This window comes from Suricata suricatta, chromosome 14 (genome assembly GCF_006229205.1).
Source record: "Suricata suricatta isolate VVHF042 chromosome 14, meerkat_22Aug2017_6uvM2_HiC, whole genome shotgun sequence".
NCBI lineage: Eukaryota > Metazoa > Chordata > Mammalia > Carnivora > Herpestidae > Suricata > Suricata suricatta.
Window position 1 is genome coordinate 19,316,332 of NC_043713.1, and position 17,181 is coordinate 19,333,512.

The 17,181-nt window shown below is 41.6% G+C and overlaps 1 protein-coding gene across 17 annotated transcripts in view; it reads left to right on the plus strand.

Moving 5' to 3' along the window:
- The window catches only part of TCF4 (transcription factor 4), a 350,902-nt gene extending 334,082 nt beyond the window's left edge, over positions 1 to 16,820 (plus strand). For 9 of the 17 annotated variants that reach the window (XM_029921434.1, XM_029921440.1, XM_029921439.1 and 6 more), the window contains 4 exons: positions 10,072 to 10,207; positions 11,736 to 11,898; positions 15,091 to 15,320; positions 15,823 to 16,116. In XM_029921434.1, coding sequence (XP_029777294.1) covers positions 10,072 to 10,207; positions 11,736 to 11,898; positions 15,091 to 15,320; positions 15,823 to 15,959 — 666 coding nt within the window. In that variant the 3' untranslated portion in view covers positions 15,960 to 16,116. Of the gene's footprint in view, positions 1 to 10,071; positions 10,208 to 11,735; positions 11,899 to 15,090; positions 15,321 to 15,822; positions 16,117 to 16,154 lie in introns of those variants that run through there. The other 8 variants (XM_029921441.1, XM_029921443.1, XM_029921442.1 and 5 more) reach the window with 2 other exon arrangements.
- Positions 16,821 to 17,181: the final 361 nt, after the last annotated feature.

The window sequence follows — 17,181 nt, forward strand, 5'->3', positions numbered from 1 at the left end:
TTATTTTAACTTTTATTGTGGCTGTAAATTTTTCAAATCAAAAGTATCTTAATTGCTTAGAAAATAGAAGTGTAAAATGGGTTCAAAATAAGGAAAGAATTTAGGCAGAGCAGCTTTAGGAGTGAAAACCTAAAAAAAAAGGCAAAAATTTTAAAAAGCCTGAACGCTGCACGTCTGAAACACGAGGATTCTACCTAATTGGCTGACATTCACAGTTGTGCATAATTATAGCTTCCTCTATATCCATAAATCATCTTACAACTAAAAAGTTAAGTTTAACCAAAAGATCTGTCCAATATTAGTTAAATGACATCTTTGGGGAAGCATTGTCCTGATAGAAGGCACATTCGTTTTCAAGCAGCTTATTGGACTTACTGTCAAAAATCAGGGTATTGCGTTTCCACATTTTAATTTTGCATTTGCCTTCTCCCTGGCTTCTGCACACGGACGGGTCTCGTTTGCAAGTGTGTGAAAGTTATTGGGGAATGGTAGTCTCTGGGTAATGTTCCTGCAAGCTGCCCAGATTCTCCCCCCCGTAGTCTAGATGGGAAACAGCTGAGTTTTGTTTAAAAAGCTGTTTTGTGAAATGTCTGAATCGTGAGGTGTAGAACTGAGGTCACCAGTAAAGCAGGTGCTCAGGGACAAGTGAGAAAGAGAGGAGCCTTCTGCGGGGTCCTTCCTAGCAGAGGAAAAAGTGAAGCTGGCCCCTTGTTCAGTACACAACCAGATAGAAGCAAGTGATCGCATTAGTGATGCTATTAGAAATTGAGTATCTTTGAACATAGTCAGCCCTTGCGTGAATAAATTAGCTCAGTCTGAAAGGTACCAAAATGGTTCTTTCCCTCACAGGGCTTCAAATACAAAGGTCTAAGAATTCAGCTTTCTTTATGTTAGAAGCACTCAAATGTCCTCTTTAGATACACCCACAGTAAAGAACTACAATTTCAAGTCAGTAGTACCATAACTGTGTATGTCCTCCAAGTCCATGGAGGCAATCTAAGGGAGAAAAGAAACCTGAATTGGCAAGACCAGTACCCGGGCAGTTTTGAAGAAGGCCAAGAAAGAAACATGTGGAATCACTAAAGTCCGGCGCACGGCAGATATCCACCAGTCTGCAGATGAAAGGAAACAGCCCCCCCCGCCCTGAGAGCTTGGGGCTATTAGCAGCTGTTTATCCAGTCGGGAATAGAGATTAACATTGTAATTTTTTTTTTTAAGAACTAGAAGGGAATTTGTTTGGGAAGTTGGCTCTTCATATCAAGTCACTGTGCATTGCCAAAAAAAACTTCCTTTCTCAGAACTCATGTACGAGAGTTGAGCAATGTTATGATTCTCTGAGAATCTCTGGATTACCAAAAGTCTATCTCCATTAAATAGGACAGAAAAGGACAGAAATGGATGGACGCCTGCCATCGACACATTCCCTTGAGGTCTTCCAACGTGAACCGAGCTGGTTACCTGTTCTCTAGCCTCCCCCTAACTGGGGGCACTCTGCCCTACCCTCACATCCCCCATGGCCCCCCAACTTAATCTCCTGCACCCTAAGACATACCAAATGGGTTTTGTACATACCTACTTCTTGTCAAATGCCTTCTCAGGGCATACTGGGGAAAGAGCTTCAGTCTCAAAAAAAGCAAACAAACAAACAAAAAAAAAGTTGGATATTGGTATTTTCCCCCCTGATTTAATGCTACTCTTAATGTCATTTTCTTTTATTAAATCCTTTCTTTTGCTTTTGATCTTATTTATAGCAGAGCCACTGGTCATATGGAAACTATTATTGTATAGCTAAGAGATGAAAGACTTCACTGCAGTTAAATAAGAGTGAATCATTTGGGCCAATAATGCACACATACAGTGAGGTACCATTTGTGTCCAAAATGCCCTGTGTTGTTCACTTTGTAGTAAAGCCGTGGAGGTTTATAAACCGCTTCACAAAAATCTGCTTTCTGTCCAGGATATGTAGTCTGACAACATGAAAACACGTTAATATATAGATAGTCCTTAGCTGCTTCTTCATATATCTGTGTAATACCAAAAATAATGCCACTTCTCGATGTGAAAACAGAAACTTTCATTTAAAGTGGAGACTTCTATCTCATGGATGTTAATCATTTTTTTACATATATTTAAATAACTTATATCCAGATTCTACCCATCATTCAAAGCCTATTTAAGAAGTCCCTGGTTTCTCATTTTGGTATGGCTTTGCCCATCCTTCAAAACCTCACATAACCTTGAACTCCTTTATGGCATTCACTTGATTTTGTCTTCCATGTCTTCACCATTAAGCTGTAAGAACCTTAAGTAATAGACGTGTCTATGTTTTTTTATTTCTCCTACAAATACCTGAAGAGTGGCTTGTATATAGTAGACATTTCAGAGGCATTTGTTGAATTAAACAAAAAAATCTTTACTTCTTGATAGAAACCTGCAAAATGTATATTTGATAATATCAAAACATTATAGATTTCAGAAATAGTAAAACAGATACATGCCACGCATGTCATCATTTACTATTTAGGAAGCACCTAATGCAGATGATAATCTTACAGTCCTATACAATGTCCTGTACACCTAGTCCTTGCCCTTGGGACACTTACATCTCAAGACAAGTGTAGGCTTTATGAATGGCAGCCGAACAAAAGTATTGAAGCATATGCCTGCGCTTTAATTAAGCACTTGACTATGAGAGCTTTTCAGGGCGGTGTCCCTAATGAACATTCAGGGGAGAGCCCTGTCCAGGCCCAGCAAGGTGGTGAGAGTTCTGGAGACCCACACAGTCAAGGAGGAGTTAGAAAAAGGGGGTCTGTGGGACTGGTGAACGAGAAGTGGTGGTTTAGTTGTGCCGAGGAGACCGGCACTGGGAGGCAGAGCAGAGAGCTTGGCTCAAGCCTTGCTGCTGCAGGAGTGAATGCGGCTGAGGGGGGGCCATAAGGAGGTAACTGAATTGGAGATTGAGGAACTTGAAAACAGGAAGGAACTGGAACGAATGGTCCTGGGGTGTCCAGGTGAAGGACACAGATGCACAAGGTTTTGACCTTAGACTTGACCCACAGAACAATGACAAACTGTGCTAGAACCTTGACATGCAAGGGAACAAGTGATGAGCAGAGAAGATAGCATTCAGAAGGGGGCTATTTAGGAAGTGATGGGGAAGGAATGTTTCATTGGTTTAGGCAAGCTTGTTACCCTTCCTTTCCAAATATTTTACAATAAGCATGTGTTATTCAGATGATAAGAAATGCATTTAAAAAATAAAGGCCAATGAGGTAAAGATAAATCCCTAGTGGTGGACCTCCCGGGCTGGCTATGGAGCGTGCATGATGTGGAAGCCAGCCCCATGGTTGTGCGCTCTGCAGGTGCGTGTCCGTGCTGTGGGGTCCCGAACTCCAAGCACAGATCAGGTCTTCAGTTGTGTTTCCCTTCATTGCAAACAAAAGCTGTGTATAAGTAATTGCACAATTTCGCCATAATCTCTGTGCTGGATGGACTTGGTGCAGCGGGCATGGATTAAGTTTGGTTGCTTGCCACTTACTAACCTGCTACCTGGGGCAAGAAGGGGTGAAATGGACTCTGTTAACCACCTGCTGAGGTTCTTAGTTGGTGGAGAGCATCCAGTTACAGTTTCCCCCATAGGAAAGTAATGTAGAGAATTGGGGGTGGAGGGTGGAGATACAGAGGAGAGAAATGAAACAGTTTTAATAGATGGAACTTATGAGTTAAGAAAAAAAAAAAGATGAACTGAAATCAGATAACAGGCATTTGCATCTCTCGAACTAAATCACAGAATCATTCATTTTAACCATGCTGGTGGACATCAGGGGAGTTTCAGCCTGGCTGATCATGTGACAGGTCAGGCCTGCCAGGGTCAGGGTCATTTACATCATGTTTAAATCCTCTTGAAAATCATTTTATCATCTGGAGAATAAGCATTCAGTAAATCTCCAAGAATTTCCCAGTAAGGAGTTACCTTAACTTTCAGGCAAAGCATAAGCGAAACTGTGAGGCTGTGAGATTTCTAGGGGGAGAAACAGGTGTCCTCTGGAGCAAGGAAGTCTTCTCCGAATAAACGGCTCTCAAGAACCAAAATCCAAACAGGAGAATTGAATCCAGATCTGACTTTCGTGAACAGTCCTTAAAATGTCTAATCACAGGAATTTTTAAAACGTCGACTGATAATTTTTTAAACTGAGAAATATGGAAGTGATATTTGTAGTCGAAGAGAGTCCCAGATGTTAGAACTTTCTCACACAAAAGTTAACTGGGTCTTGTTTTCTGCTGCGTCTGGGTGCCTCCGGTATTGTTCCTCGCAGTGTCTCCAGGGCCGCCATCTCGTGAACTTGCAGGTTCCCATCTGTGAGCCATTAAAGTTTGCATGACCACTTCCCACCTCTTTAAAAGATGCACTTTTGGACAAAACGGTACCTTTGAGAAAATAAGTTTGCTTTCCTCTAATATGACAGAGATCTGGCAGGATCCTTGAAACTGAAATCTAGCACTCTACAACTGTCATTGTATAATTGATACTTCATGGGGAGATTACAGTTCAGACACCAAAACTGTTTTCTGTGTCAGTCGGTGTCTAATTACAGTAAAAGCCCATCAACGTTTGTTTTGTGTTTATGGGAAAACAAGAAGAGGAAGAGAAGAGAGAAAAGTAAAAGTTACCAGGACTTTTTTCTTTGTCCCATTTCCTTGTTTTGTTTCTTCTTTCTAAAAAGCACCTATGTCAAAAGACAAATTTTGAACCAGATGCCATGAATACCAAACTTTTCTTTTGATAATACCAAAAAGTTTCTGAGAGCCTATCAAGTTTTGTATCATTAGCGCTTGGTCTAGAAACTGATGACAAGTTTCCTAAAGTTCGCATCCTACACTCTTTTAGAAGGATTATGGTAGAAGAGAAGGAACTGAGGTCTGAAAGCCTGCTTTGAAGCAGTTATCTCTGGAGATAACATTAACAAGGATTGAATAACTGCCAAATGAAATTTAATACATTTTCCCATCCATGAAATAGGCCTCTTAAATACAACAGAATAATTACTTTCACAATACTCCCTGGAAACAAAGAGAGCAGAAACACTGAATGTCTTTTTTGTTTGTGATGTTTGTTGTTAGCTCAAGGATCAGGATAAGGATATTTACCAGGATGCTGCACGCATCCCCACATTAAAACAGCCTTGCCAACAGCCACCTAATTTGAAGCTGCATGTCTTTTAAATCTGTTTATGTTGGGGGAGTTGTGGCAAGTATTAAATTTTGTAATTTAGTTAGACATCTCGGCCTTGGCCTTGGCCATACTTGGTGAACGATGATGGTTTTTCCCCTATGATAAAGAAAAATAAAATGAGTTTCATTTCATACACACACACACACACATGCCTGTTTATACACTCTGTTGTAAACAAAAGCTTCAGGAGATAAACCCCTTTTGTCCCTTAACCTTGCTCACTTCCCATACATACGTGCGCGCACACACACACACACACACACACACACACACGCACCCCAAATCAAATTATTCAATGTTGTTACAACTTTTCTGAACTCAAAATCTATTTTAGTCTTACTAGACATTTGCCAAGTCGCTTAACTATCTTCAACCTTAGCTTCTCTGTAAAATGAAGAGCCTTTAAAGGTTCTATACTGTGATTGAAAAGTGTTTCTAATATATCAATCCTTTTCCTTGGAAAGTAAGGTTATTTAAAATTTTATGGTGCCTACTTTATTCAAAAGAAGTAATGTACTGATGAAGGTATTTAATATTCCCAATGATACATTAACACGGGAGAATTTAAATAGCCTTGTCATAATTTGAATATAACTTGACCTGAGATGCAGGGTAACTTAGATATTTATATTTAAGAGCCATGATTTGGGGGGCATGATTTATGGGCGGAGTAGGCAGTATGCTTGGACCACATGATCTTCCTTCCTCTTCTCTTGCAGTTCATTGAACCAGTAATGGGGACACCTAACCCTAGAGTGGCCCATTCAAAGGATGGCTCATGTATGCATCCCCATCAGATGATCTTGGCATTCTGAACTCACAAATACTAAGACACAGAGAGAGTTAGCAGCAGGTTCAGGACCTGAAAGAATGTACTTAGATACCATGAAGGTAGAATCCAGGCTATAGTCATGAAGGAACAAAAACCAGAGAGACAGAGGTACCAGCGAAGGGACAAGAGAGGCTGGCCCAGGAGAGACAAGGAGTGGCCTTAGGTCCTGCGAGTTCTCTGGGTCCAAAACCTAAATTGCAGAAATCATGAGAAGTCTACTTTTACTTGAGAGACTTACTATTACCATGAAAACCGCCACACTAAAGTGATCGGTGTGCAAAAATCCCACAGAGAATCTCTGTAAGCTCCACAGAGTCATCTGAGTTATTTACCATCCCACCCCTAGCGCCTAGAGTGACAGGCGTGAACTAGATGAGTAAATATTTCTCGAATTAATAAATGTACTCTTTGATCAATTAACACTTACTAAATAATTTTTAGATTTTAGTTTTGTCTTTTACATTTAGCATAAATATATCTAAAACCATCATCTGTAACTAAGAAGACTATTCTTAAAGATTGCCAAAAAAAAAAAAATTTACCATCAGTATTGATAAAATTAACTGCTTTTTTAGACTGGCTCTTAACTTTATTGTTTATCCAGATGAAAACGTTATGAAAATAGGGCTTTAATGAAGTACAGATTTTTTAAAAGTAGGTACCATCCTTAGACTCGATTTGTAGTTGAAGGAATCTGCTTTTTTCTCGTTCTATTATGACATATTTATTATTTGGAAGGTGGTCAAGCCCTGACCCTTGTACTATATACACAGGGCGACATTGGCTCCTCCTCCTTTTTAGGAGCTATTCTAGTGATGGATTGTGCTGGGGATCCCCTGTCTATCTTGCCTTGCCTCTTATGTGACCAAAAATAATGTTTCTGAAAGAGAAGTGAATGGGGTTAGGACAAGCTGTCTGTGGCCAAGGAAACAAGCAAAGCAAAGTTAATTCTTCGGCATACTAGAGCATAGCCACAGGCAATGGAATTGATCCCGGAGAATCAAGCTCATTACCACAAGGATCTGGACTCATCATCATTCATTCATTTGACCTGGAATCTGCATAATTTACAAAGGCAGCCTTAAAACATCAAGACCAACTTTGTTACCAATTTCCTTTGTGGAGAATGACTGATGTATTATTTGAGATGACCTAAAATGATCTATCAAAAATAGATAAAGTTAGGTGATGTGTATGACTAAAATCCAAACAAATACAGTTGGAACAACCATATTCTCAACATATTTATAAGATCATTTAAGATTTCACTGGCTTTGTGTAGGAGGAAAGACTTAAAATCAAATGCACATGACCGAAATAGAGACAAAGAGTGCAAAGATGATCATAAATGAAGGTAGCTTGTGTTCTGAGGGGTTTTGTAGAACTGTATAGATCTTATCTTTATGTAGTATGCGAGGATTTGCAGATATTTTCACCTAACGGTACCTATTATATACCAGTTGTTTTGCCTATTACCACACTTTGCAGTAAACATGAGACTCATTCTCTATAACCTAGTGTTAATTTCTTCAGTTTGTATTTGAATACCTTACCCATGGTGACAGAGCTAACAAGGAAACCAGTTACACTTAAAATCTAGATATTGTTGACTCTCATTATTCCATTCTTTTTACTCAGTCTTTCATAATAGTTGAGGCAAGGAAAATACAAAGATAATTGGTTGTGGGCTCTTTTTTCCTCTTGTAAAAACGAATCTAAATGTGAACTAGAAGGGGAAAAGCAGCACAGGATCAATATCTGAATATATCTTAAGTAAAAAAGCAAAATAGTAACCTTAAATTACATCACAATGCCTACAAAGAAGACTTGAGGGTTTTAATAGAATGCCTAACATAAAAGGCATTTACCTCTTTGCTATGCTCAAACCTGTGGTTACCTTCAGTGATTCCAACTTAGAATCACCGTCTTGGAAATTTAAGAGATTAAACCCATTGGAAATACCAATAAATATGAATCAGCATTAAGGTAATTATTTGGCTTAACATTGATTGACAGACTTCAAGAGCTACCATTTGATCAAGGTCTGTAAAATGCACGTGTACAAGTTGACATCTTAGATTGAAGGGATAATCATCCATTGAATCAGTCTTGTAAATGCACAAATGTAAAAATGGCAAATCAAAATCTGTATGGAAAATAGCTATCACGCTTTGGTTTGGAAGAAATATAAAAACATGCCAAAAGTGAATGAGAAATGGTTTGGAAGCATCAAGTAGGCATGGCCTGCCTGGAAGGGACGGGGCTTCGGTCACCAGGGGAAAGACCCCAGGGGCATGGCAGTGATGTTAAACGTGTAGGGGACTTACACTTACTCCATGAAACTCCAGAAGTTGAAACTAGAACCAGTGGGTGGAATATACAAGGAGACCAACTTGGCGATGAAAATAGGATAGGCTACCCTGGGAGGTAATTGAGGTGTCCTTACGTTCAGAGCACCCTCAGAGAAGCCGAGTAACCACCGTTCAGAATGTTCTGGGAGGGGACACAGGCACACAGGTGGCAGACAGCCCTGGACTCTTAGCTACAACATTCATTTATGCGTCCTGATGCTCACGAGTCTTTAAATCCTTTTATTCTTGGTATATTTTGAATCTGAGCAATTAGTATGGTTTATGTGATTCCTCCCCCTCCCCCTGAGTTATTTCCTTCTGTACTGTTTTGGATTATGTAACGGTGATACTTCATACTAGGTTGCTTTTAGAGAGCGTGTGCTTCATTCAGTTCTGTGAATTTGATTGTCGGTTCAGATTCTGATTGTCGTCGCTTTCTTTGGAAATATTCTTTTAAAACATTTGGCAGCAAATGAGTGAAGATTCAGCCCTGTGGGATTTTTGATTTTAGATTGGAAAAAAAAGTCAACTTTTTGATTCATAGCAGTATAAATTCAGAGATAAATATTTTTAGGGCCAGACCCACGGTCCTGCACACTTTGTTCACCTGACAATAGGCACAGAGCATAACTACTTGAAAATGCAAACAAAAATGTAAGCTACTCATGTTCCTCTTGGTTTGCAAATGCTCAATGGTTTTGCTTTAAGGCATATGCCGTAAAGTCAGCAGTTGCTGTCTCATTGTCACTGGTGCAACATCTCCGGACCCTGGAGCAGGTAGTAGTAGTTAATAAAATGCTCGGCAGTATTTCTTCCAGACCAGGTCATTATGCTGTATTCTATAATTTTATTCATGGAAACATAAAGAGTGTTTATAGTATGGTATCTTTCTAGGATCAGAATAGCGTGGGGAGGGGGGAATGGAAAAATGTCCAAACATCTTTGCATGGCAATGATGGCATTACTGGTGTGTTTAATAAAACCTTTATTGGTACATTTTCCGGTGTGGTGGCATTGGCAGAGACAGTCCCCCTTTGGATTTGGAACTCAGCAGCTGATGAAATACAGTAAACATTAATTTGGAATGGGCTGCCAGTTTTGGAGAGCCAGGTGACATTTTATTATATTTGTACCGAGCAGGGGCTGTGTCCCATACTGCTGTAGCTTCCGCTGTCAGAGGCTTAGCTAGCATTATGGAAAAAAAATGGCAGGCCTGAGAATCTTCTCCCCTGAAATGAAAGTCGAATGCCAAATTGAAATTCCTGTAGGATTTCCGATAGCAATGGGGGAATTGAGAAGCCCACAATTAAGCATATGGGCATTAAGATAATTGTCAGATCTGTTGGCGGACATGATAGAAGACAGATGGGTACGAATCAGTGCGCTCCACCGCGGCACCCTGGGAGACAATTTGACGTTTTACCTGCCTGAGCTACTCTGCCATATTTGTCACTGAATGTACAGCACGGCATCTTACTGAGTGTGAAGTGTTTTGCAGGGTACTGTGTGGGTGCATGTGTGGTCCTCCAGCGCCCTCTAGTGAAAGGCATTTGGGAGTCTTGTTTTCCAAAAGCCGGTCTTCCTTTGGCTGGTCCCTGCTGCCCCTGGAAATAGCCACCACACGCTAAACACTATGGTTCCTCTGCCTCTTTCAGGTTGGGGCCCATCGTGAAGATGGGGTGGCCTTGAGAGGCAGCCATTCTCTTGTGCCAAACCAGGTTCCAGTTCCACAGCTTCCTGTCCAGTCTGCAACTTCCCCGGATTTGAACCCACCCCAGGACCCTTACAGAGGTAGGTCCGCCTCAGAAGGCCCTTCTGACCTCCCTTAGACAATAGCGAATCCAGTGTTGATCCCAAGCTTGCTTGGCATGCATTCCGCAGGAAGCACTGGCAGAAAACCAAGAATCAAATTTGGTACAAAAATGGTAAGCAAATGGGAAAGCAGTTAGAACGTAGCCGCTAATTGTGTTTCTTCAGTAACTGTTTTCCTCAAACATCCTCTGAAATCCTGGTCCTATTTCAGCAGGGAATGAGACAACAGACTGATGAGAGGAAATTTTATTTTAGCTATTTCCACATTTTACTCATTCAGGTCCTCTAATGTGGTTAGTTGTAGCCTGAAAATGATATTTCCAAATGAATAGGAAGGAAGGAAATTGTTTTTGTCATTTAAGATTGAAGGAAATGTAGGTACATTTCAAACCTGGAACTTAGTGGAAGGATTTTCACCCTTTTCCTCTCGCCCTATAATGATCGCCTCAAACCACAGACCCCAGTCAGCTTTTCATGACCCCAGGAAGTTATACCACAGGGGCCAGACCTGGGTCCCATGCTCCCTGTGCGACTGGCTGAATAGCAGACACTTAAAAAGCACTTTCTCATCACCCACCCCCTGTGTGAGAATAAGGGTGATAACACCACCACGGGAATATGCATGGGCTTTTCTCCACTGGCTAGCCATTGTACAAATCGAGTGTTCGTTCAATATGTGTATATATACATATAGCCAGTGCTTCTTGAACTTCAGTGTATACAAGCATGCCTTGAGGACCTTGTTAAAACGCAGACTCTGATTCAGTAGGTCTGGAATTCTGCACATCGAAGGGGCAGGGTGACAAGGGTGCTTCTGGACCACAGACCAGTTTTGAATGCCTCCGCAGATTACAGAGGAGAATACCCAATCGACATGCATATACCTTAGAAATAAGTGGATACACGAGGGTCACGTTTTAAAATGCATTGTGATCTTGAAAGTTGAGCAGTGATACAGCTAGAAATTTCTTCCGTGAGCAGCTAAGTGCTTTCCATATGTACCATTTTTAAATGCTGATTACTCCTTGAGGATAAGAGAAGCCTAATTTCAGAATGTCATTAGGGTATCTATTGAAGTCTTGACTGCACATATTTAGCGTACTCCCTGGGAATTATATTTTAAGGACATTTTTCTATTAAATCATTGCATATGGAAGAAACTCAATATAATAGCTGATATTTACTTGGGTTCTTAATCAGAACATTGAGGTGTGTGATTTTCATGATTATGATTTTCATTGCAATTAAGTTGATGTTTTGTAGACAGTGAAATTACCATCTACTCCAAAAGATTGCAAAATAGAATTTAACCTCAGAGCCAATGCAAGGGAAAACTTGCTTCCACAGGTGCATTTCTGAAACTTCGCCAGATCGCATGGAAAAGACGCAGCAGAAGGATCACCGTTCAGCAGCGTGAATTGAATGGCAGGCAGCTCGCGGGGCGCGGGGCGACCGTGCAGCTCGTGTTGGGTCGGAGGCGTCACCTGTTCTGTCTTTCTCCCGTTAGGCGTGCCGCCGGGGCTTCAGGGCCAGAGCGTCTCCTCCGGCAGCTCTGAGATCAAATCCGACGACGAGGGAGACGAGAACCTGCAAGACACGAAGTCTTCCGAGGACAAGAAGTTAGATGACGACAAGAAGGATATCAAATCGATTACTAGGTCAAGATCTAGGTAACAGTATATGACACTGTCGCTTCATTTAATTCCTTTATTGGACTTTGATGAAGTGAACAGAACAGGAAGAAACTGTTCAGTTTTTTCCTGGCAGGTAAATCTACAGCTGAAAAGAAAATTAAAGGCCTGCTCTAGAGGTACCCAAGTATCGTTTGAGCTACTGGTACTCTAGTGAAGCCTACAGTGTCTTTGCATTTATGAATTTGGCCGCAGTGCTAATTACACTGATTTCAAGTGCAAAACAGTTGATTTTTAAAAATGATACATATTATGCAAATTTGGTCAGAAATGATCTTTCCAAAATATTTCTAAAAAAGAGATCCTAGCTGTGTTAAAAACTCCATGGAGGTATATGCAACTCTGACTTTTTTCTGATCTTGAACGTGAGAATATACTGATTTCCCAGCTTTATCTTACACATGTTGATCTATCTAATAATACTTAAACTGCTCGCTTTTTCCTCCCAGAGACTCCCTTCTACAGAAAACACAACTGCAGGAAAATAGCTTCGGGTTGGTTTTCCGAAATATCTGATATCATTAAGTTAGAATCTTTCTCCTGGAAATGTAACTAGTCTGATGATCAGATGGTTTTGGATACCGTGACACCCCCGTTCTTTGCTTTAGTTCCCTTGGGTTGTTTTCATTTGTAAATTAAATAAATTGTACCACGACCAGGCTTCCCCCTTCTAGAAGCTCATTCTCAGGGTTAGAGCTAATGCCCTTTAGGAATTAAGAACATGCCACTTTTTCATAATTGCCTTTGTAGTCATTGGGATAAATTGTAGGACATCTCCTTACCAAAAGTTGCAGAAAATGGTACAAGCTTCCTACCTCTTCCCTCTCCCCATCACTACACAGTCTCCTGCCTTCTTGGCCACATTGGTGAAATTTCCAGGAGGGCCTTTCACATCCCTACCACCTTCTCTGCCACTCCCATCAGTTCTCAGTAATTTAACTAGTGGCCATGACTAATGCATATTCATAGATTCTTGGAAGTTTCCGTACAACATCTCACTTGCTGTTAAGAACCTTCTTATTTAAAGGTTTACGCTTGTGACATTTACTTAACGACCCCCAAACTGGCATGTGAGACCGTGCTAGATAGTTTTCTTTGCAGAACCAACCTATTTATTATTTATAAGTGAATAAGCAGGTCTAAATTAGTTACTGGCCTGAATACCTTTGGAAAACAAGCTCCCACTTTCAGACCCACTCTATGAAAGCCGTGGCACCTGTGTGATGTTTAAAAGTGTTACTCAAAATTTTAACTTCCAGGCGGGGCTGCCGCAGACTTGGCTCTGTTCTCTTTTCACTTGTTACAACCTGTTTGTGTCGTGGAATGTGGACGTGAATTAATGGTCACCTCGACTTGGTCGCCATCAGTGGAAGTCAGGACTGGTGGGGAGGAGGGTTCGGCAGAAGTCAGGAGGCTTAGATGACACAGAAACAGAGCCTTCCCCCACTGGTGCAGTCCAGTTGTGTGCTCACCAGCATACATCCATGACAGATGGTCCCATCTGGAAGGGAGCATAACCCATGGGGAGATGAGCCAAGTCTTTAAGCATCTTTCTTTGGTGTCTTCTTCTTCCCCTCCCTTACAAGTGTTCTTGGCGTATGTACATGTGCTTGCAACCCAAGGAATCCCACTCCCATTTGTGATTGATTGGAGCTTCTCAGCTGTAATTGGTCCTTATTGCAGTGTGGAAGCAACCCAGAGATTCTCCAAACTGGAAGACCCAGAGCCATGCATGTTAAGCCATCATCCATTAAGTGTACATTAAATTTACTAGATACTGTACCCCATATCCCCCTGCTCTGAAATGTTGTGATTAACATCTTTATTCTGTGAACATTTCAGATTTGTGGAACTTTAAAGTAGGGGTTAACCTTCATGGTCATTTAGATCAATGCTTGGACCTCCAGGTTAACATCCTTACAGATGGCCACTTCCATATTGTTTCATATAATGAGGCGTCTATTACTTTTCAGTAAAGTTTACTTCATTTTTTTGTATCTCATATGACATCTCTTACACCCAAAAAGCCTCTTGCTCATGTTAACTCATATATACCACTCCGAGGTCTTTGTTGTGTCTTGCCTTTCTGACACAAAACATCTCCTATGCCTCTCTTTTTATGTGATCACCCATGATATATTTGAGGTCCTGATGCCATGAAACCTTCCTTATATGAAACGCCTCCTAGATGACTCGTCATCCTGTTTGCCCCCCATTCAAATGTTTCTAATCTGTTAGTATGACACCCAGAAACAGACAGGAGTATTGCCTTACCAGACTCTACTGAGGCCAACCATGCCTTTGCTATGAATCATGTAATATTTTGGTTCTAACCATCAGAGATTCACTTTGGGGCTTCATTTTTGTCTCACAATGAGACCATGGTCATTCATGACCAGTAGGTGTTCAGTGTTTGTTCCATCTTACTTGTTTGCTTTGCATAGTGCATGTCAATGCAGGTTTTCCCAACTCCCAGAAGTCCGTGATGTTAAAAGCCATGGAGATCATGGTTGTTCTAGCCTTTTTATTTAATGCATGAAGAAACTGAGACTCAGATACAGTATGTGGAATAACGATGCCTTCAGCACTAGTTATTAGTGAGACACGGACAAAAGTTTTCTGTCTCCACTCTCGTGGCTCTGGTGTCTTGAATGTCGGACCTTCTTAGTCCTCGTTTAGTGGCACTGTGTTCATTCTGACCTAGCCAGGGCTTTTTTCCCAGCACTTGTTTTCCTCAGGTCCCAGATGTCACAGTATGAAAGTTAAAAAACAACATGAGCACCTTCAGTCTGTCTAAAACGCTCTGCTTTGTGGCCACGCGGAGTAGTCAAGGCTAAGTTGACGGTGGCCTTGTTTGGCAGTGTGTAGCCTCAGTGATAAAAACTGTGTTTGCCCTTTTGCCCCCACATCAGCACGGGCACGCTGTGGGCCCTAACTTTCCCTGCTCTGGTTTTGTTTGGGTTGAATGTCTGGGAGAAACCGAATGTCTCGTGTGTGGATCATCACAGCCATCTGCAGCAGTCCCAAGTTCAAGTGGATGTAAAATTCTGCTGAGGATGACAGCTGAAGATGGACGCATCCCCTGAAAACCCTGGAAGAAAGCAAAACCAATTTAGAGACCTCCTTTCTCCCCACACCATTAGAAAATGTCGCATCCCTTTTGTCCCCCAGCAATAACGATGACGAGGACCTGACACCGGAGCAGAAGGCAGAGCGCGAGAAGGAGAGGAGGATGGCCAACAATGCCCGTGAGCGCCTGCGCGTCCGCGACATCAACGAGGCTTTCAAGGAGCTCGGCCGCATGGTGCAGCTCCACCTCAAGAGTGACAAGCCCCAGACCAAGCTCCTGATCCTCCACCAGGCCGTGGCCGTCATCCTCAGCCTGGAGCAGCAGGTCCGAGGTCAGTGCCCCCGTCGCCGCCGCCGCCTCGTAGAGGTCACGGCAGCCTGCAGCTGCAGGGAGTGAGGCTGGACTCGCCGGCCTTGAGCAGGAGCGCAGAAGTGGCCCCAGAAATTCCGTTCAGAGTAACAAGGTCAAGGGCAGGTCGTGTCTGAATCTGTAAGGCATCTCCCCTTTCTCCCGTAGCGAGGGTGCAGGACGCTCCGACAAGTGAGACGGCTCCACAGTGTTTTCATGTGTTGTCTCAGAGATCCAAGTTTGGTATATATGTCTCACCAGCTTTCTTGTTCTGTGAGGTGGCTCAGTGCAAAGGCACCAAGCCCTTCCACGTGTACTAGTGACCGACCAAATGCATGGCTATAGCACGCCTTTCCTGGCTCTTCCTCTCACCCGGTAATGTCGACACCCCCAGAAAGGGTCAACAGACGCCTGGAAGAGTGCATTACTGCCCTCCACCAGAAGCCGTGGGCACTAACTACATTCTCTGCTTCAATCTTCCACAGAGAGGAATCTGAATCCGAAAGCCGCATGCCTGAAAAGGAGGGAGGAAGAGAAGGTGTCCTCGGAACCTCCCCCGCTGTCGTTGGCAGGCCCGCACCCCGGGATGGGAGACGCGTCAAACCACATGGGACAGATGTAAAAGGGCAAGTGTGTTCTCGGCCATTCCGGAAATCCTCTCCTCTGTCGCTCTCACCAAGGCATCAGCCGTAAAAGTCAACTTTCGCCCCAATTAACAAATTTTTCCCCCTTGGGAAAGAAAGTATTTAAAAATAAAACATTTACTTCTTCTGTTTTAAGCGTATGAATTAATTTTCCTCTCTTTTTCCCTTCTCAGGTCCAAGTTGCCACATTGCTTCATTAATACAAGAGACCACTTCCTTAACAGCTGTATTATCTTAAGCCCACATAAATACTTCTCCTTAACCCCTTTTTTTGTAATATAAGACAAGTCTGAGTAGTTACGAATCGCAGACGCAAGAGGTTTCAGCATTCCCAATTACCAGAAAACCGAAAAACAAACAAAAAAAAAAGAAAGAAAAAAGTGCAACTTGAGGGACGGCCCTCTAACATATCATTCAGAATGTGCAAAGCGGTGTGTGCAGGCTGAGACGCAGCCCAGAGACTGAATGGCAATCTTTCCACACTGTGGAACAATGCATTTGTGCCTAAACTTCTTTTGGAAAAAAAAAATATAATTAATTTGTAAGTCTGAAAAAAAAATATTTAATTTAAAAAATTGTAAACTTGCAATAATGAAAAAGTGTACTTCTGAAGAAAACTACATGAACGTTTTTGTTGGTATTCAAGTCAGCTAGTGTTTATTCTTACTGGATATTGAATAAGGGGAGCCCGGCTGCCCGAGTAACAAAACCAGCAAACGTCCTGATGACAACAAAGTGATGACATTAGCCATTCCTTAGGGTAGGAGGAACAGATGGATCTTATAGACCTATGACAAATATATATATAAATATATATATAAATATATATTAAAAATTTAGTGACTATGGTAAGCTTTTGTTCATTTGTTTCAGACTTTTTTCTCCTGTAAAAAAATAGTACTGATTAACTTTTTTAAAGAAAGATTTTACTGTAAATATGGATTTTTTTTTCCTTTTTCTGTTTCCTTTTTTTTTCTTTTCTTTTTCTTTTTTTGTTTTTTTTTTTCTTTCGGTCTTCTTTCTGTCCCTTTCCCTGGTTTGTTATCATAACCTGTAGTGCCAACTCTGCTCCCGGAGAGGTAATGCAGGATAAAATGCTGACCCTGATGTTGCTTTTCATTCATAAATAAGTAGAAAGTTGTTTCTCCAGTCTTTTGGGAACACAGGACTTAAAAGTCACATCATGTGTAGATATTACAA